The sequence below is a fragment of the Schistocerca nitens genome, chromosome 1 (genome assembly GCF_023898315.1).
Source record: "Schistocerca nitens isolate TAMUIC-IGC-003100 chromosome 1, iqSchNite1.1, whole genome shotgun sequence".
Classification (NCBI taxonomy): Eukaryota; Metazoa; Arthropoda; class Insecta; order Orthoptera; family Acrididae; genus Schistocerca; species Schistocerca nitens.
In genome coordinates this window covers 1,062,668,217-1,062,690,826 of record NC_064614.1, presented here as the reverse complement: position 1 = coordinate 1,062,690,826, position 22,610 = coordinate 1,062,668,217, and the positions used below count along the sequence as shown (strand labels likewise).

Sequence of the window (22,610 nt, the reverse complement as noted above, 5' to 3'; positions counted from 1 at the left end):
AAAGTTATAGTGATAGATTATGTCACAGGAATAAAAGTAAACTCCAAATGGGGAACAAAACATATGATGACTACAAAGACTGGTACTGGGTCCGTTCTTGTTCTTAACCAATAGGCTACAAATGATCTTTAAACAATGGTTCCACAACTGCAATGTCTGCTGCTGGTAGAAGTATGCTAACAAGGCCCCATAGTGAATCTTATCAGACATAAACCAAATGATAGTTGAACAGGCATATAACTGGTTCACTGAAGTCAATGTCATAATTTCATAAAGACTCATATTATGCAATTTCAAAGAAGCAAAAAAGACCTGGTAGTACTAGAAATATCCATTGTTGACCGTACCCAAAATGGAACACAGCATGCATGCAAAGTTCCTTGGGATTCAGCTGGGTAACAAATCAAAATAGGGTGACGGGGAATGGTGCAAAAGACCTTTGAGGAGCTTTGCACCTAAAGTTGCTGATCTAAACCAAGTGTGTCAACTTGCTCATTTTATATACCTTCACTTTCTGTGGTCTTATGGAATTATGGAGAAATGCACCTAAAGTAAATAAATATTTTTTGACAAAAAGCAGGCAATAATAACATTGTGTAAAAGAGATGATTGTACATCTTATGGAGACCTCTTAAACACGTTGACTGCCACGAGACCATCACTGGTCAGAGCAGAGTGTTATGCTTGATTGCTGGCCTGATGGTGAAACATCCAGTGTTAAATGTGCAGCGGTCAATGTGTTAAGGGTCTTGGAGTTATTATGCTCACTTCCTTGAGCATTTACTTCTTAATGGTATCTGTTGCCGATCATAAAAATCAGTTTCTGCTGAATTATGAATTCCATAATCACACTACAAAACACAAAATAATTATTATGCAGACTCTGCCTCTGCATATGGGTTCAAATAGGAGTTACATAATCTGTCACTAAGGTATTCAACAACCCTCCATCTAATATAAACCACGTAGTTGGGAATCCCTACAAACTTGAAAGAGAATTATAAATAAATCTCCATCAGCCACTACACCTAAAAGTTACCGGATTGCCTAGATTCAGGAGTGAAAATTTCTAATTATGTAGCAAACAGCAATGTTTAGAATAAACTGCATCATAAGTAGTAGCGTAACACAAACAAACCTTTTTGTAACAGATGTAAATAACTATTTTCTTTGAAAAATACCATTTACATATATATTAAGCTACCAGTTTCAAATGGACAGTAGCTATTTAATATAACTAGAAAGCATCAGCTTCCCATATATTTCATTCGAATACATTTAGCTGGTGTAGGCACAAATATTATTAATCATATATGCAATGTACTGCTATTCCAACATGAGTAAATAAGTACTGACATGTGGGCAGGAGATGAATTTGGCAATCATGTGCGAGGCAAATGCGGGAACATGAACTACGGAGACGTTATTACCAATTGCTTCCAAACAGGACCAGTGTGCAATTGTTCTTTTGTTGCCTGCTAGAGGGCAATCTGTGATAGGCATCAGTTTGAGAATGAAGAACGCATATGGGACATCATATCTGTTGAAAACAAATGTGACAAAGGGTGCTGCTGCTTCATAACAACACATGTCCTCATATTGCAAATGTTATAATGCAGAAGTTACACCAACTCAAGTGCAACACTACTGAGCAGCTGACCTATATCCATATCTCCCCATGTGCTTATCATGCCTCTGATCCCTGCAAAAAGAGCTTGAAGGGCTGAAGACTCTTGTCAGACGAGAATGTACAGGAGGAAGTTATGGATTTCTTCACTTAGAAGGATACAGTGTTTTACCAAATGGGTATCTTCAACATGGTGCATTAATGGGACAATTGCCTTAACGCTCATGGCAATTTTGCCTGATCGGCATACTGACTCTGGATGGAAACTTTTTGATCACCCTTTATAAGTAATTTTTGAACCAGGCAATGTTCATATATAGGAATTGAATTTCTCTTATTCCTTTATTTTTGAACCCTTGTAATTTTCTTATGTAGGAACTGCTATGTGACTTTCTTTAGTGAAGCAATTTTAGAGAAGAAAATTCCGTGTTCTAGACTTAATTATCTGAACTTTAATTTTCCATCATGCAACATCCGGTAAAAATTTTTATGTACAGTATGCATAGAGAGAGATCTCTGGCCCTGCTACTACATATAATGTACTGTAAGGGGATCAAAACTTTACACACAACTTGTAAACCAAATAGGATGCTGTGTACTGTATTTTTAGTGGGTTTTATGTGTACTGTTTTCACTGTTGAAAGTCATATTGTGCTCAGTTGGTTTTTGTATGTTATTCTGCGCACGTCAGTAACCAATATGTACATCAAACATAAAAGGTTTCAACCCCTTTGGCCGCATGTATACTAGTATTTCATAGTATTGTTCTAATAATCTAAAAATGTACATAAATGTAAATTTCCTGATGATCCAGTCTATTTCAGAGAAAGCAACTTTTTGGTACCAAATATAAAATAGTACTATTACTGAAGTGGAAATACCACTGATGCAGAAACAGATGGAGAAGTATCATAACTCATCAAAATTTAACTTAAATTATGACAAATATAATCACATGGCTAGCCAACAGGCAGAAATCCAACAGCAAGATATATTATTTATTCAATCACATAATTGTTCAAGTGTACAAAAATACCCCCTTTAAAAATAGACAAATATAAAATTTTATTTCACCACATATAAAAAATATATTCTTATTAAAAATAAAGCTTTGTACAAATCTTCCTATTGACCACTTTCTTTTTCAGTAGTAAGAATTAAACATTCAAGTGACAAATATTATCAATCTTATTTCTGACTTCTAAATGTATCTTCAAAGTAAATGAATCATAACCATATTGGTTGCTGTACTAAAACATGAATTCCTTCTGTCTCTTTTTATTCACATGTAAGCAGTTTCGTTCACCTCCCATTATATGTCTAACACTGGTACTGCAGAAAGTCAGAGCTACTTGTTTCTTAAGCTCCGCATGACACTGGAACACATTTTGAAGTGATACTAAAAGTGTCTCTCTCTTATAATCTCCAGTTCAAGTAACTGATTTAAGTTTCTTTTTGTAAAAGAATGTTTGTGAAAGGTTTTCTATAAAAAATATGAATATGTAAGTCCCAGTTTTAAGCCAACTTAATATTTTATAAATAGGCAGTAGGGATACTGTTCTTTGTGCATGAGGAAACTAATTGATATACATAATTCCAATCACCTGAGAGTGAATTATTTTGTATATGAACATCAAAAATGAAATTCCCATTTCATAGAAAATTCTTCAGAGTTTTGAGTGCTGCCAAAACACAACATCTTTCCACCAAGCTGGCCGTTCAAAGGTCTGTGGATTGCTGAAGAATGAAGCTTGCATATTACGATATACATGTCCATCAGACTGTCCCAACACAGATGACAAAAGCCTATCTGGAGGGGCCAGAACATCCACCAGACTAATAGCTTCAGATTTCAGTTGTTCACAGAGTTGTAAGAGGCCTTCTTGTATGAAATGTGCTGGCTCACGGTCACTCATGTAGCCACCTGTTAAAAATAATTACTAGTCATAAACAGCAGAAGTGAGATAAGATGTAATTAATTCTCTTAGTGTCTGAGCAAAGGTGTTAACTATAACTTTCTCATTGTAAATTGTTGTAGTTCCACTACTCAGTTTCTATTATAAGGTATAGTTTTGGTAACTTATTCATCACATTTCATTATCTTGTATGTACCTTGGTAGAGGAAGGGCAGGTGCTTCTCAAGAGACCATACACCATACAGGGAACACAGTTTACGGAGAACAACCTTCACAGAATGATTGTTTGCACTGTTTGCTTTTTCCACAAATTTCTGCAAGATAAAGTGCTGAAACAGAAGATTAATATTATTGACAGTGGCTTTACTAGGTACTGAAAACAAAGTAATCTATGAATTTCTTGAATCACTTTAAATTCAACAAGCACAAGTGCATGTACAGACTTCTGAAGTTGAGTTTTGCCCTCAAGGTTTTTAACAACAAGCCATAAACTTTTTTTTCACTCAAAATAGTTCTTCGATAACCGATCCAATAGTGCTTATTTCTTTTTCCCCTGGCAAAGTGGCAGTTTAAGCATGTTTATTTTTGTGTATTTTTAACTTAAAAATGAGCACATTTCTGCCAATTAAATGCAATACAGTTAAGTTTGAGGAAAAAGAGGCAGTTACCAAAACAATATTAGAAGTATAGCAGAGGGTGATAAGTGAAAAATTTATTGAAATCTAAATAGAAAAGTCACTTGGAAGCCAAAGACATAACAATAATACAGAATGAAGAGGGGCAGAACAGTAAAAATTACAGTTAAAAATAGATTAACACAATAATAAGAGATAAGTTAAAAAAAAACAAGAGGGTCATTAAAAAGCCTGAGATATATGGTAGATTAGTCAAAGATGGGAGGGACATAGTTATCACAAGACTCATACAACTTTTCAAGATGAGTAGGGTGGTTTGGAAAAAATATGAATTCTGAAAGAAATACAGTAAAAGCCATTATATGTTAATTAATGGCATGCATATAATGGAAACCATTTGTGTGTTGATCTACCGGTCCAACTGTAGTGATGTGAAACAGTAGTAGTGGGAGAAAGTGTCTAAACTATCTGCAAACATTATGTTAACTTTCACATTGTCACAGAATGTGTATAGCAGCTCCATTTTGTGTGACATATACACAGTGAGGTAGTTAAAACAGGCCACCACAACTACACTCACACCAATGTGTGGTTTTCAAGAAGTTATAGAGGAACATGTTACTAATTTCCTGACAGGCATTAATAAAATATCATAGCTGCTGAATTATAACAGTGGCATATTTTTAACTTTTGTTATTTTTTATGGAACTGTATACTTTATTGTGTACAATTGGAAAGAGCATTCGAAGAGAGCTTTAGTGATATAAGTTGTGTAGCTTGATCAAACAGTAACAATGTAACAGTGACGCAAACTATTGGCCTACTGTACCAAATGTATGCAAACATATAACTCAGTATATTATATAACTCAGTATAGTTGGTATGTTCACTTGTGTACTTGAAACCTATCAGTCTTTGCTTTGCTGCTGGAGTGATCAAGCTATTCAGACTTTCACAATGTGCAGACAAAAAGTGAAGTTTAAGATGAATGTCACCAAACTGTTAAGGAAGTGATGTAGCTGTACGCTGAAAGGTAAGAATAAAATACATCAACAAAAATGTATAGGAATTGATTAGAGAAATATAACATCCATTTTAGCAGCAGTAATGCACAATCCACATGTCACTCTGAAGCAGTGTGATGTGTGACTGAGATCAGCCAAGGAAATGTCCTGTGAATATTACAACCCAACACCCTTAATCCTGAAACTTGTTGGCAGGCTAAAATTGTGTGCTTGACTGGGACTTGTACCTGGGACCTTTGCCTTTTGTGAGCAAGTGCTCCAGCAACTAATCATCCAAGGATGACTCATGACCTGCCCTCACAGCTTATCCTTTTTTCCAGGCATTCTAGTCCCACAATGTTGCAGGAGAATTTCTGTCAACTTAAGAAGATAAGAGAGATGAGGTATTGGCAAAAGTAAAGCTGTGAGGTGGGTTGTTCATCATGCTAGGATAATTCAGTCACGAAAGGCAAAGATGTCAGGTTTGAGTCCTGGTCTGCCACACAGGAAGTTTCAGGTTAGTGCACACTCTGTTGCAGAGTGAAAATTAATTCTATTCACTTGACCCTTTCCACATTTTTCTCCATCAACAGCTTCAAATGAACGACTTTCAAAATTGGTTACAGTTCTGTAAATGGTGTCTATGAAAACTGCAAAGAGATCTGTTTCTGTGTGAGATTTTGTTTACAGATGAAGAATCCTTTACGAACTTTGGACAAATCAATGTTTGCAAAACACACTACTGTTCACACTGGCTGAGAAAAATGAATAAATAACAGCCAGTCGCATGGGGTAGCCGCACGGTCTACGACGCCTTGCCACGGTTCACACGTCTCCTCCCATTGGAGGTTCGAGTCCTTAGTGTAACTTAGTTTAAGTTAGATTAAGTAGTGTGTAAGCCTAGGGATTGATAACCTCAGCAGTTTGGTCCCACAGGAACTGACCACAAATTTCCAAAAATCAACAAGTGGTGGGCACTTTTCAAGAATCACATAATTGGTGACTGTTTTACTGATGGGACTCAATGAAAATGAGTATCTACCATGCCCAACAGATAAGCTGCCACAATTATTGCAAGATATTTCACAGGACAAAAGGGAATCTATATGGTACCAACATGATTGATATCCCACCCATTCTACACAGATAATCACAGACCCTCTTAACAGAACATTTGGAGATTCTTGGGCCAGTCCTTCAGGAAAAACAAAATGACCTATACAGCTCTGCACTTTCATTTATGTGGAAAATTAAAATGTCTACAAGCAAACAATGACAACTGCCAAAGATATGAATTGCCTTATAGCTGGGGCCTGTGCAGGGACAAGTCCAGATGAAATTCTATACGCATATTGTCTGCTGAAATTGTTTTACAGCATGCATCATTGCTCAAGGGTAGCATTTAGATAAAAAACAGATGAACAATATATTTGTGGGATCTCTTTTCTTAATAGCTTGATAGTGTCTTGCAGCGCTATTATCTTGTTATGATTTGGTCACATTACATACTTTCTGTAATCCTCTTTCCAGTGTCACGGAAAAACTATATATCTCTATTTTTAAAAAAGTGTCAATAATTCACCAACAATAAACATTAAAAATTACTTCCATATGTCAAAAAATTCACTGCCCGTACACTTTAACTTAGCAGAAACCACATGCCGATGTAATTATGTGCTTTAAATATATCTGCGGTTTCCATTCTTAGCTTCCTACCCTGTATATTGTTTATCTGTGCTCAATATTTTGTACATATGACAGCCAACAATGTTATGTTTTTATATGATGAAGTTTGCCCATGAGTGATATCCCTTTTGAAGAAACTGGACTTTTCGATGATACAGACGCAGTAGCTATAAGTGAGGTGGTGCAAAAGAGATATTTTAACAGGAAGCACCAAGGTAAGGTCCAGACAGCAACCAAAGTTATACTGTAGCTCAAGAATGGTATGAGAACTGTATTAATTACTCTGGGATGACTGGGAAAATTTTAAAAGAACTGACCTGGTCTCAAGATTTATGGATATTAGTCTCAGGATTAAAAGTTAGTCCTCTAGATTCACAAAGGTGTCCACAGTGGAAAGAACACTGTTTCTCCATTCTTTGAATCCCCTTATTGAAAACTTGGAAAATAAATAAAAAGCAATATGGAAAATTATAAAGAAGGAAATAAGTACTGACAAAATAAATTATAACATTTATATCATAAAAAAACTTGGAATGGGCATGTCAGTCAATGCAACTCAATATGTCAGTTTTATAAAATGGTATATCCTTGAAACTACAGTCTTTCATACAAACTATTATAATTAATGTACTATGCAATTATTTATAATAACAGAGTCAAAGCTATTAACTGTGGAATATAATCTAAAAATAAAAGGTTAACAGCAATACATGAAGTATTAATTTGTATGCTGAAAGACAGTTTACACAGTCTTGTATCAAAGGGAAACTCACTGGCTAGGGGGCGAAATTTTTAATACTGCTAGACAGGCTGACTTCCTACTTTTCAGTAACTGATAATTCCTTCCATGGATAGGAGAGAGGTATAGTTTGGTAAATGTTAAAAAGGGAAGGCAGGTCACTCAGAGGGAAGACAGAGACCCCTCTCCCTCCCTCTGTTGTGGGAAGGGGAAGACACGTCTCTCCTTGAGGTGAAACGTGAGACCCTTTCATTCTTGAGTCTGAATGACAATTTTAAATAATCTCTTATGCATATTGTATCTTGTATGTATGTGCTGAAATTGTTGGCAGAGATGAGTCATTTTAAACATTCACATCTAGGGACACATTAATCAGTTTATGTATTACGACTTATGCAGAGTAAACAATGGCATTGCTAATAACATACAAATGCAGAAATAATGTTTATGGTATGGGAAGTTCTGGCAGAATCTAAAGAATTTAGGAGTAAAGACACCAAGGTAACAACTTACCAGACAGTAGAGGTGTTGAGTTACCAACCGACATAAAAACACAACTGAAAAACACAAACACGCGCCTGTACAATGTGTCAGCTGAATGCTCACTGCCAGGACTGAAGTTCTATAGATTGCCTAGAGTGAGAGGATGAATTGTGTGGAGTGGGAGAGAGGAGACAGGAAGCAGTGGAAAGGCTGGCTGGTGAGTTGATGATTCAGAGGGAGGCAGCAGATGTACAGGATGGGAATGAGACACACAGGCACCAACACTAATGAGTTCATGCAGCACATGATGTTGATGATGATGATGATGACGATGATGATGATGTTGATGTGGGGGAATGGACTGGGAGTGGGTGGCAGAAAAGAGGAAAGGGAAGATGGTATGCATGTCAGGATGAGTGAAATTAGGGTCCTTAGGCAGGAGGCATGTGAGGGGCAGGGAGCTATCATGAGATTGAGTCCAAGAGGATTACAGGAATGAAGGGTGTGTTGCATCCATGCACTTCAGAAAAGCTGGTGCTGGAGGAAAGGAAGGAAGATTAGGATTTTAACATCCTGTTGACTTTCACAGAAAGCAGCTTGGAAAGTTTCACGGATGGATAAGGAAATTGGCCACGCCTTTTTACATTAACCATCTTGGCATTTGCCTGTAGCAATTTAAGGAAACCACAGAAAGCCTAAATCTGGATGGCTGGATGCGACTTTTGAAATTGAGCATGGTGTGCTCAGCAGCATGTTCCACTCCTCGGGGATCAACTCTGCTCTATGTTGCATTTTGGCAGTGACCATTCATTGGAGTTGACAGTTGTCTGGAAGCCATACCCCCATAACATGCTGTGCAGAAATTGCAGCAGAGCTGGCACATTTGGGGGACTGAGAATCCACATTTCGCGATCAAGAAGTCTTTTCATGCTCAAGGGGTGACTGTGTAGTGTGCAATGTCCAGTCACAGAATAACCAGCGCGATATCCCTTGATGGCACGGTGACCAGCAAACTGTACGTGAAGGTTTTGGAAGATGATTTCATCCACATTATCCGAAGTGACACTCGTTACAACAAGATGTGGTTCATGCAAGACAGGGTTCAACCCCATCGAAGGAGGAGAGTGATGTCCCAGAGGAGCACTCTGGCGACCACATTCTGGTTCTGTGGTACCCAGAGGCCATTGGCATGGGCCTTGATTGGCCACCCTATTCTCCAGATCTGAACACATGGAACTTCTTTTTGTGGGGCTGTATTAAAGACAAGGTGTAAAGCAGTAACACCAAAACCATTTCTGAGCTGAAAACAGCCATTCAGGAGGTCATCACAGCATCGATGTTCCGACACTTCATTGGGTTATGCAGAATTTTGCTATTTGTCTGTGCCACATCATTGTCAATGATGGCAGGCAGATCAAACATCTGAATATCTGTAGTGATGTTTACATGTTGAATTAAGTGTGTTCACGCAGTAGTTTCTAGCTAATTTATGTTTTTTTTTTTTTTTTCGCACATAGTTCAATAACTGTGACCCTGCATAATAAGAATGTCACAAATGAATAGTGCATCTCATAGTAAATATTCAATCTGCCCCAGGTAAACAAAGGAAATTCTCAAGTAACTCAATCAAACAATAACAAATTTAAAAAATCTTAATTCAGATATAAAGTTGGTAAAAAATTACTGTGTTAATGCAAAAATTATGCTAAATTGAATTAACTACATGATATGAAATACTTAAAAAGTGTAACATAATTGATGTTATTCCACTGTTTCAATGAAAAAGTATTGTGATCATAATAATGGTGAAATAATATTTTTATTTTTGTCAACATTTTGCGGCAAATTTTAATTTAGTATGAATACTCACATTTTCATGCTACTGCTAATTAAAACCATGTTTTTTACCAAAAAAATTTAAGGTTCAGGATTTGTATTTGAGAGTTAAATTTGATAATAAATATAGAATTCAAATAAAAATTAACAGGTACCTAATGAGAATTAAGTCACACATGATGCTGGGGAAAAATATTTCTAACTTTGTTTCTGTTTCATTGTGTGGTGGTACTTGACAAGTGGTGCATTTGTAGCCTTGTTGTTTTACAGACACAAATGACAAAACACAATTATCAATTTCAACAAAAATCCTCTAAGGAGATCTGTGATTATATTGGCATTAAATGCATTTTTAAAATAATTTCTTGACCAACTAGTTGATGATTATGAATTAATAGCTCAAAATTGTGGACATTCTGTATGCAACTTAATGATGATCTATCTGCCACACTGAACTCTTGTGCATTCTAAAACAAGTACTTTCCCTAATAAATATGTCAAGATAGTACCGTTACCTGACCTCCATCATCTTGATTTTTGTTTATAGGATTGGAATAACACACAGGTGTATATGAAATGCTGTACTGTAACCTCCTAGATGCAGTGGTACGTCAGTGCCCCCCACTCCATTTCGTTAAGTAGGTGAGACACCAAGGGCTGCAGAAGCCTCTGCTCCTTGTTCTAGTATGAGCTCATCAAGAACAACATATATGTAATTATGAAAAACTTGTTTGTTGTTGCCTCTGGATTGCTTCCTGAAGTTCAAATGTTGAAGTCACTAACGTTCAAAGCATTTTTGTACAGTTGCTCTACTGAATATAATTACAAAAATGTCAGAATTCCTGTTAGCCAAACATAATCATTATGCTTGGTGGCACAAAAAATATCCAGTCTGGCCACAAGGTGATAATGGTGCTGATTGTGAGGCGAGCAATCCACACTACAAACCAAAGTCACATCATTGGCTGTTGCAGGATGTTTTGATCTTTGTAATTAAGCTCCAAATAATAAAGTAAAAGAATGAAAAATCCAGGATGGAATGTAACAATATTATGAAAAGGAAAGTTGCCACTCACCATAAAGCGGAGATGCTGAGTCGCACATAGGCATAACAAAAAGACTGTCACAAATAAAGCTTTTGGCCCATAAGGTCTTCATTAAAAACAGGTGCCCCCCCCCCCCTCCACACACAAACACACACACAAACACACACACACACACACACACACACACACACAGCATACAAACAAACACAACTCACACACATGTGACTGCAGTCTCAGGCAACTGTAGGGTGGCTGCAGTTTTCCCACATCCCAGACATCTCATCCTGCGAATTTGATGTGTTTGGTCGCAAAAGGAAGTGCTTCATCTCAGATAACAAAATTAAGGACTCAGTGGAGGACTGGCCACATGAATTCTGGGAACAGCGACTCCTTTGGCTCATGAAACAGTGGGATAATTGTGCTTAAGCCTCCGGTGATTACTTTTGAATAAATACTTCAATTATACTTGCAGTGTTGCTTTGCAATTTTCTTTTGAACACCCCTAATAGTTTGTGCTGATCGGACTACATCGAGGTTTATTGGCAACCTGGAATCTATAGACTGACATGTACTGAACCATCTCCCTGTTCTACTACCTTTGTTGTTATTAATAAATATGTGAGGCCATACAGTGTTTACAAAGGTTGTGCAAGCCAAGGCTTCTACTGTGGTAGAGGGGAAGACAATTGTAAGAAAGCGTAATCTGAAAAAGATTTGGACTCCATGTGTGCTACACCATTGATGCCATGACCTATCTTGCAAAACTGCATGGCATACGGAAGATAGTTGCAATGTGACTGAATTTCACAAGAATGTAAGGTTCAAGTAGTGCAGATGCTATTTCCGTAACAAAGATTCAATTAGTCATACTTTTCCTCTCTAATACTGTTCTATCTTGTCTTCTTGCATAGCTATAATGACCATTAAGCAATTGGCATCTTGAGTCAACTGCATTCTATTGGTTCTCACATTACCACGTTGAACTGTTGGACCCAGGATGATAATGGCGGATTTATTTTTGTGTGCTGATACTCATCTATGATTTGTTCAACTCACATGTCAGTCTTGGCTGTTCAGTGAACTACTAAGGTCATTAGCATATATGTGCACAACAGTTTTTGCACCAAAGATGCTACCTCCTGACAGTTCATCTCACAGGCACTTCAGCAGGGTTCTTAAAGGTCTGGGGCATAGTCAGGCTGACAAAGGACAGCCCTGTCTCAAGCCCCTTCAGAGTTGGATATGGGCCGTGAAGATGTCAAATGATTTTGGTTCTAGCAGTGAGCATACATTTGCTTACAGTGGTAAATGCTCTTTCAAAACCTGGTTTATATGCGACATGGAAATGGGAGTTCTATTTGAGTCTGTTGTACACTTTTTGAAGGTCTGAAAAAGTGATCACCAGGAGTGTGTGAGCTTCCCAAGATCTCAACATTCCGCTACAATGTCAGTCATTTTGCATCCAGGATTGGCTGTCTTTTGATACAGTTCTATCATTTCCTGCAACACCATTTTTGACTGGACATTTGCCATTCTGTAAATAATTTAATCTCAGCCACCAGATGCCAAGATTTAGAGTACAAACTCTACAGGAAGGCTGTCAATTCCTGCAACCTCATTCTGTAGAGCCATTTTTGAGGGCACAGAGCAATTCTCCTTTTGAAAAGGATGTAATGAATTCTATATTTTTGTGTCTCTGTAATTGTTCTCAGGTTGCCTGTCTTCTCCAGCCATTCCTCAAAAACAGTGCAGCCATTAAGTTCAGTGGAGGACTGCTTGATGAAATGTTGCTTCATGGTTCACTCGCTTGCATTAAATGAAATGCAAGGTACAATTCTGTCATTTTACTGATAGTTCTCTATTAGATTCCTACATCTTATTCACAGCTTCTGTCATGGTGACATGTTCCCACATGCATGTGATGCCCCTTGATCTAATGCTGAATCCAGCTGTGTTTCCTGGTTATATTAATGATTTTGGCTTTAATCTGCCAAGTAAATCAGCAAGATCACTGTATAAGTGATGTAATGCTAAGAAATAAAATTCTTGTGTGTGACTTTGCCACTGTAAAACTAAGGTACTGTGTGGCATGTAACTTGCATCCTGTTCCAATTCTGTACTATCAAAGATGTCAACTAAGGATCTTGCAAGATAATGCATTTAGTTTGCCATGCTCCTCTTCCCGTAAAAACACTCTGTTGGATATGATATGCTGGGTGGTCATGGAAGGCAGTCAGCTAGAACTCCATCAGCTAGAGATTGTGAGGTATAAATTGTATCAATCCAGCTGTACTTATAACAAATGAATATGTTACACTATCAGGGTTCTTCAGTTCTCTATTATTCTAAATTCTTGCACTAATTCTGCCCTTGGATCATCAAATCTTCAAAGTCAATTTTTTAGTGTTTTTTGGAAGTGTGCCATACTGCTTTAATGAAACTGATATCTTGGCACTGACTTTAAATCCTTTAAGCATGAAGAAAATCAAAGAGATCCAAAACAAAAGTTAGAATGGTATCACTATCTTTTAGTAATAACACATATGCTATTACAAGACTTTACAGCTACACAACAAACTTACTTCGATATATGCTCTTGCCAGTGGTGCTGCACAGAACACTTCACATTCAGAAAGCTGACGGCCTTGTTTCCTTAGTTTCTCTTCTGTTGCTTGCAGCAGCCAACATACAAGCCAACGATATGTTTGCAGCAATTCTGTAATGGAGATACAGGCTTAGTAATAACTCCAGAGAGGTGAAAAAATGAAATGTGCAGTGACAGCAATATATTGTTAACATAATCGATTGAGGTCCTGCAACTAGTAGGCAGTGATTCTCTGCTTTTCTAAAGGTTTGATGGACACTCCAGGTGAAGTGGCACAGCGGTAAGGCTCAGTTTCCTGTGGTTCTTCCAAAAGTTGCTGAAGGAAAAAGTCAGGTTGTTTTCCTTGAAAAGGAAATGACCAATTTCCTTAATCATCCTTTTTGAGATCCAAGTTTGTGCTCAGAGTCTAATGAACTTGTCAAAGGGTCAATAAACCCCTTCCTTTCTTCGGTGGATATAGGCATGGCAAAAATTATGTGCAGAAAGCTTGTGTGTGCAACATTTTCACATTATAAACAATAGTGCTTGATTTTAATTTTGTTACTGATTAAGTACCAGTTGTAATTTGCTTCCAAAAACTCTATTTACGGATGAATCCAGTTTTGCATGGAATAGAATTAATTATGTATAATAACCACCACCAGTGATCACAAAAAACCCACAAGATACAGAGTAAACATTTTTCCAACTTAGATTCTCTGTCATCGGGTGGCGTGACAGGATCTGTGTTATATTTGTAGGTCTTGTTATTATGAAGGAACAAATGACAAAACATTTTTACCAAGGAAATTCGCCAAACAGCCGTATGTTTCAAGAAGTTATTTCATTTAGACAACCAGTCTCAGCATCTCAATAAGTTGTTGTCAAGTCTTGGGAGTAAACACAGTCCAAAAAATGAATTCACAGAATCCAGATATTGATGGCTACAGTTATCCAAATATCGATATATCTGGTTGTCTATACACAGAGTGCATAGGAGCCTGAAGATGACATAACTGAGATGCTGAAACTGGTAGTCTAAATAAAATAACTTGTCAAAACATACGGCTGTTTGGCGATTTTCCTTGGTAAATATTTGACTGGTTGCTGTCCTATATCCACAGTGGATCATCAGAGAATGACAAAACAGGCTTAATTGCATTTTTAATACAGCAAATGCATATGTAAACTTTTTTGTTGGATTGACACTCAGGAATACTGATATTTAATTCTGAGATGCCCTGATAACCAGTAGATAGCAGCTATCTGTACAATTAATCTATAATTTTTTTTTAAATGAATGCACGAGAGGTACGATGTGATAATGGATATTCAAGGCAAAAATAAATAAACAAATAAATAAAATAAAACAAAAAAGGGCGCTGGTTATGAGTGGTTGCCCAGGCAAACAGAAGTGTAGGAAACAAGAGGTAAAATGGTGTGTGTGTGTGTGGGGGGGGGGGGGGTATTTATGGTAACAATAAAAAAATAGAAGGGGTAGAGCAACATAAGGGTGGGCAGTACTGAGCCAGGAAAGGAACACAATAGAAGAGAAAATGATAGAGGGAGAGAGTTAAAAAGCTGAGAGTGGAAACTAGTGAAAGTTGAAAGTTTAGAATATGGAGACTATGATAATGGAGAATGTTTTGGAGGGAGTTCTCATCTGGACAGTTCACAGGAACTGGTACTAGCACTGGTAGTGGTAAGATGGGAGGGGGGAGGGGGGGGGGGGAGAGGCAGATACAATTGGGTGGTGCACCGATGGTTGAGTAAGCAGTTAACCATAAATTTGTTCAACAGTGGGTTAGTTATCCCACCACACTGAGCATTGCACATTGCAGTACAGATGGAAGGAGGTATGTGATTACACACATATGGCCCTACCTCTGATTGGGTTAAAATTCCTGTCAGTGAATTGCAGTAGTGTATGGTGGGTTAGTGTATGAGGCTGTTTTTCATATGGGTTGTGCACAGGGAATGATCTGAGGGAATCAGAATTGGGAGCAGCAACAGCACAAAGATGGGGTAGGATACTGCATAAGCTAAGAGGGTAACAAAGCACTACTTGGAGGGAGGGGGGGAGGGGAGGGGGGAATTAGAGTTGGATTTTGAGTAGGATATCCTACACCTCAGTGCACAATTAGAGATAACTGAACCACTAGCAACAGGTCTTCAATGTGCAGGGACTGCCAGTTGGTTGCTGTTTCAGAATTTGTGAAGAGTTTGTTGGTGTCGAGCATTAATGTACTCTGTTTCTAGCTGCGCAGAATATTGTTTACCAATAAAGGTTCTCACAAGGTCTGTTTGGAGAACTCTTACTTCCAATTGCAAATACGGTTCTAACAGGCGCTAAGGCAGCAGGGGAGGGAAATTCTGATGTGGAAAGAGTAACAGCTGTCAGAATAGATGTACTGTTTGACCTATGCCATTTCAACCAACAGAAAAAAATATGAGTGTTATGCACAGACTACCATGAGATACAAGGTGAACTGAGGTTATGATACAAACAGGACCCTTACTGAAAATTCCTGAAAGATTAAAACTGTGTGCTGGACTGGGACTCTAAGCCAGGCAGTAGGAGAGTTTCCAGAGAAAGACATAGTTCCAGGTTCAAGTCTGGCACAATTTTAATCTGCCAGAAAGTTTCAAAACCATGCACATTCCACTGCAGAGTGAACAATTCATTCTGGAGGGTCTTTATTCTATTTACTCACAAGTCGCATACAACAGAAAATCAGAGCAGGCCAGAATCAGAAGGTTTGCTGTTAGCAAGGCCACTTCATTTCTGATTAGTATTTCACCTATTTCCTGTTTCACTTGATGAATTAAAATCTGATTACAAAAGCTACTGATTTTTAATTACTCACAGCGCAAAAAGCTACAGGCTACTCATTATTCTACATCCTAAGGATGTGTGTTTTGCCTACACTCTTCTTGTAAATGCAGTCACTTACCTTCTGGAACGATTGTGTCATTCACTGACTTAGCTCTGAAATGTTTAGTCATTAGGTCAGTGTGCTCCCTTATGAATGCTAGTGATCCAAGTGCAGAACTAGAGAAAGGTAGTCCGCCCTTCTTGTTCTTTGACCATAATTCCAGCAACCACTCACTACACTGGCGCAGTACAGTACTACTACAGTGAGCAGATACATGCTCTCCATCATTATCATTTCTTATGTCACCTATGCCAGCAACTGAAAAGAGAAGCAATGATTGAATGACTCTAGTAGTTTACACCACTTATGAAAAGTGAAAGAAACACATTAAGTACAAAAGACAAAACATATCGGTTGAATCAGTAATCTATTAAAATGATGAATACAAATCTGTCTTCTTAAAGTAAGTATTATTTGATGCATTTAATATGGGGAGATGATTTTGTGGAGCTTCCAGGACTGTGATGATCAGTATCAAAGTTGGGCAGGTGCATTAGATTCTTTGGTAGATAACGGTACTTCCAGGTGGGAGCAAAACACAGGTGTAGATGAAGTAATGACAATAGATGTTGAGCAGTTAAGCCCCCACTTTAACCAGTTACCAGTTTTTGTGATATTGCCACTGCTCTTCATAAAATTATATTAAGAATATGAACTAGGATAGATTGCTACTCACCACATAGAGGAGGTCTTGAGCAGTGGACAGGCACATTGATAGAAGACTGCTAGATATTATCAGTTATCAGACTAAATCCTTCGTCAGATCTAGGCAAAATATGCATTCCGACATGCATAACTCATACTGTTCCCTTGCTCTCCTCATTATATAGCACAAATCAGATTCCATGTTGAAAATTTGACCCTCAGGTAGAAATTCATGATGAATCAAGTCATTGCTATTGAAAGAGGCAATAAACACCATCTTAATCTTGGATTTTGTCAGCTGATTTATTTATTTATTTATTTATTTATTTATTAAGGTGAGGAAGGTGATGAACACCAAGCAATTCACTGTTTTATTGGTAGCATCAGGTCTCATCTCCTGTAATGATGATTCCCAAAAACTGTGGATTCCAGTCAATGAATCTCCAGACATTTTCATCGGAGTTTGCTTCTGCCTGCCTGTCAGTGTGTGAGGTACAAATCAGACACAGATCTTCCACTTTTTCAAATGTTTGTGAATGCTTATCTTCAACTCATCTGCTATCATTCTCAAAGACAGCTGCCGATCTTCTGTAAGCATCCTTTGCACTCATTCGACGTTTTCTGGGATTGTGTATGTTAATGGTAGACCCAAACACGGCTCATCTAGACATCTTTCTTTCTATAATGTGTTTAAATTACTTACTTTTTACTCGCTGCTTGTAACACCATAAACTTACACTAACATTCCATGGGTCTCCATTGTTATCTTCCCTAATTTGAAGCAAAACTTCATAGTAATGCATTGCTCCATTTTGCAATGACATGAGTTCTCACAATGACTTCGTTAGCTTGGTCACAGCATGCACCATTGCTTCACTTCGGTGATTTATACTTGTTGAAATGTTTCTCAATATGTATGCACAGGTTCCTCAGCCTAACCAGTCCATTTTTTAACATATGAGATCATTAACCGAACTTCTCAGTCGCGATTGGTGGCTGATTCGCTTCGAGTGGAATGAGCAGTAATTTTTTACTACCAAGAGTTCTCATTTCACTTCACCCATTTGTGAATCTGTGGGACTGCCAGACATAGATACGCCAGCAGAATTGTCACCCATGAATGCCTTCCTAAATGCAGAACTTATTATACTTACCCCCAGTTGCCTCCATGCTAAGAAGCATAAGGAACCACGAGGACTGCACCTTGTATTACTTCACATCGGATGTGCCCTGCCCAAGGATGCTGAACAATGGAAGGACTTATTCACATGAAGTGGGTGACAACTACTGAAATAGAGGTACTCTTGGTTGATGCCTCTAACATGGAGAGAGAATTTTATTCAGCCATCAGAAAGGTGCAGATTAATGTCAAAGTTCGAGAGGAGTAATAGGTTCTTTGGAGGTAACGGTACTCCCAGGTGGAAGTAGAATGTAAGTAGCTTGGGTAGCTTCCTTTGATGGAATTGAGAATGTTTCTCTATGAAAAGGTTTTGAGCTATAAATTTTTGTTGCCTTACTTAAATTATTTAATAAATTAACATGTTTCAAAGCACAAACATCATATTCAGACTACAAAGGCAATACAAAACATTTAACAGAAGTGCACATAGCTATGAAAGTTGTTCTTTACAGTCTTGGCATGCGCTGTGCAGACAAAGAAGTAAATCTTAATATGAGGGAATATTTGCTTCATTTGTTGGTCTGAGGTTAACATAAGTTTTTTTTTTTTTTTTAATAATCACTCACTCTGTTTATAGGGTGTCTTCTTGTGGCATCTTCAGTTACAGTTATTTCCATGGTTCCTTAGATCTTGTTAACCACTGTTCATAAACTTGCAAAGAAGACTTAAAATGTGTCAACACAATCACCTCTATTGTGCGGCAGAAATGAGATGGTGGTCTAAACAAAGTGTGTTTTGATTTAATTATCATCATGTTGATTCTGGTGTTATTTGTCACTTGCTGTCCGCACCCGGTAGCTGAGTGGTCAGCGCGACAGACTGTCAATCAATCCTAAGGGCCCGGGTCCGATTCCTGGCTGGGTCGGAGATTTTCTCCGCTCAGGGACTGGATGTTGTTGTCCTAATCATCATCATTTCATCCACATTGACGCGCAAGTCGCCGAAGTGGTGTCACATCGAAAGACTTGCACCAGGCGAGCGGTCTACCCGACGGGAGGCCCTCGTCACACGCCATTTCATTTCTATTTGTCACTTGCTATATCTTTTGCACGCTTTAGTGATGCATCTTTGATGTTGGTTGACTAAATATGTTAAAATATGAAAGATTGTGACAATTTGATATTAATAATGACAGCACAAAAATTATTTTTATGATTTCTATTGGAACACAGATTACTACAAGGTGTACAACTTTGCTTCCGCCATTTTTCCCCAACATTTGAGGCTTTAATGAAACAAATTGGTTACACATGTATTATTCAAAGTATCTTCCATCACTGGCTACTACTTTCTCCCACCTTTTGGGCAGTGTATGAACCCCACATCGAAAGAATTGTTCATCTTTTGAAGGGAACCACGAATTGATCCAATTTGTGACTTCCTCATTAGATCGGAAGTGTTGGGTCAGCCAGGCCATGTGCCATTGATCTAAACAGGTGATAATCAGAGGGAGCAATGTCTGGAGAATGTGGTACTGGGGTAGGACTTCCCATTTTAATGTTTCCAAGTACATTTTGACTTCTTTTGCAACATGGGGTCGAGCATTGTCGTGCTGCAAAATCACTTTCTCTTGCCTCTCGCTGTATTGCGGCCGTTTGTCCTTTAATGCTCTGCTCAAACACATTAAATGCATTTGATAATAAGCACTGTGATTGTTTCACTTGGTTTTAACACCTTATAGTACACAACGCCCAGCTGGTCTCACCAAATGCAGAGCATGACCTTGGAGCTGTCAATCTACATCTAAATCTACGTGATTATTCTGCTATTCACAATAAAGTGCCTGGCAGAGGGTTCAATGAACCACCTTCAAGCTGTCTCTCTACAGTTCCACTCTCAAACGGCATGCGGGAAAAATGAGCACTTAAATTTTTCTGTGCGAGCCCTGATTTCTCTTATTTTATCGTGATGTTCATTTCTCTCTATGTAGGTGGGTTCCAACAATGTTTTCACAATCGGAGGAGAAAACTGAATATTCGGTTTGGCCGTCGACATGGAAGCATGTCTGGAATATCCCCACGATGTTTTGCATTTAGGGTTATCATAATGAACCCATTTTTCATCCCAATCACAATGCGATGCAGAAATCCCTTCCGTTTTTGCCCCTGAAGCAACTGTTCACAAACACACAAATGCCGTTCAACATCTCTTGGTTTCAGCTCACAGAGGAAGCTGTACGGTGTGTATGGAGTGTTGCGTTGTCATGCAGGAGAACAATGGCTTTGCTTAATTTTCCTTGCCTCTCATTTTTTAAAAGTTTTGCCAACAAAAACTAAGCTGTCCTGTACACTTCAAATTCACAGAAAGTTTCCAGCTGCCACACCATTTCACTCACACACTGTGATAAACATATATCTGCATCACAGCAGAACTGTGTCTGCAGGAAACACACAGAACATGTACCCTCTTGTGACAATGCACCACTCTTGTTGCACAGTTGTCTTAGCACTGTGTGACATGTAACGTACTTTACTAAAGTCCCTATGTACTAACTGCTATGCAGTGTTCTGTGTAGTATGACTACTGGCAGATGTCTATCCAAAATGTGACTAATCACATACTCAATCATTTCATCAACATGGTGCACTCCACTGCAGTGGCTCAACAGCTGCATCAGTACTCATGACATCACCAGAGAACCAACTATTCTGGATTTATTGCTGCAGAACCAACTATTCTGGATTGTGCGTGTAAAAATTGCCCATTGAACACATCCTCCATTATCACGCTCCCGTTCGACTAATCCTTCAGTAGCCTTGCCCTCTGCTGGCCTCTTTCAACTCTTTTGTCCCCATCCTTTCCTCTAGTATTATTAGTAGCTGATGTAGAATTTAGTAGATTATATTGGGCAGTTGTCTAAGCCCATGACATTCTTCATTTAGTTGCTGTCACTGCTTTGTTAAGTCTTCATTTGGTTCTTTATTCAGTTGTTTTTCTTCAGTTTCAAGATTGATTGTCACCTACAGGAGCTTGTATATTGTTAACAGCTTATTTTGGCCATTTTGAAAATAATCAGAATGGAATGTCCAGTAGAGAAAAATGAACACTTCCAACACATTTTACTCATTGAGTATAATTGAGGATTTAGCACTGCAGAAGCCACTAGAAGAATACAGGTTGTAAATGGGAGGGAAGCATTTTCTGAGAGGACAGAACAGAAATGGTTTTCTCATTTCCGAGAAGGAAAATCTGACTTGTGTGATGAACCACATTCTGCAAGACCATCTCTTTTTGATGAAAATTATCTAAATCAAAGTTCATATGACTAATTAGGGAGTGTGATGTCTTTTGTCTCTGAAGCTCAAGCAGTCTGTCCCAAATTTGATAGGACACAGATTTACAATGGTGACTACTCTTTACCTAAATTTGATTTTATTTTATTTCTTACTGGTGCAGGATTACAAATGTATTTAGCTCCGTATATTAGCATCCTTAAATGCTGGAATCTTTGTGTCATCTCCAAACTGCCTACCTTTAAGATAACCGTGGCCACCACAAGCTTCTCGGCATTCTTGAGTTCCATCAACCGTTACACTAGTTACCAGATATTTTCCCACTGATGCTATCTGTTGTAGCTCCTTTGCTGCAATGATATCCTATATGAAAATGGATATAAGACACAATAAGACATTCCACAGTATGAATAGTCACCTAATAATTCTTGATACTTATGCAATGAATCTGACAGTTCTATGCTGATTTCTAGTCTGTAGAGAAAAGAGTATTGCAGTAAAAATTTACCTTTGGGTGCTGGTTGTCAAGAGCCTGTCCAAGAAAGTCTGCAAAAATCTTGAAAGCATAGCTCGATGCTAAGTAGGGGAAAAGTCTCCATTGCTGAAAATATATGCCGTTCATGAAAACTACTGCAATGCAGAAAAAAAATTAAAAGACAAAAGGAGTGAGAGGACGAGAAAAAAGAAAGGAGGAGAAATGGAGACAATGTCTATAACTTCTTAAGTGTTAGATAATTAAAGTGAATTCTGTTTTATATTACTGCCATGATACTGTTACAGATCAATTCAAAATCTCTGTATTCCAGATAATAATGGTGCTGCGTCACAGACTATCAACAAGTCACATTTTAAATGTGCCACATGACAACTGCACCATTCCTTGAAACTTTGTAAGGTACCTACTTCACATACCACTCCAAATGGACATCAATAACCATGTGCTAGAAGTTGTGGTGATTGGGGGGAAAGTCTAAAAGAAGTTACTCCTGTTCCAAAACATGTCCGATTACATGAAGGCTGCATTAGATGTGCCAAGCAAAGCCTACGTGTTATGTAAGGG

The 22,610-nt window shown here is 38.1% G+C and overlaps 1 protein-coding gene across 8 annotated transcripts in view; it reads right to left on the bottom strand.

Moving 5' to 3' along the window:
* Window positions 1-2,604: 2,604 nt before the first annotated feature.
* Window positions 2,605-22,610, bottom strand: part of LOC126197937 (peroxisomal acyl-coenzyme A oxidase 3-like) — a 95,642-nt gene continuing 75,636 nt past the window's right edge. For all 8 annotated transcript variants that reach the window (XM_049934680.1, XM_049934684.1, XM_049934677.1 and 5 more), the window contains exons 8-13: window positions 22,059-22,151; window positions 21,790-21,913; window positions 16,511-16,750; window positions 13,555-13,688; window positions 3,740-3,872; window positions 2,605-3,551 (exon numbers count right to left, since the gene is read on the bottom strand). In XM_049934680.1, the coding sequence (XP_049790637.1) occupies window positions 3,295-3,551; window positions 3,740-3,872; window positions 13,555-13,688; window positions 16,511-16,750; window positions 21,790-21,913; window positions 22,059-22,151 (981 nt within the window). In that variant the 3' untranslated portion in view covers window positions 2,605-3,294. The remainder of the gene's footprint in view (window positions 3,552-3,739; window positions 3,873-13,554; window positions 13,689-16,510; window positions 16,751-21,789; window positions 21,914-22,058; window positions 22,152-22,610) is intronic.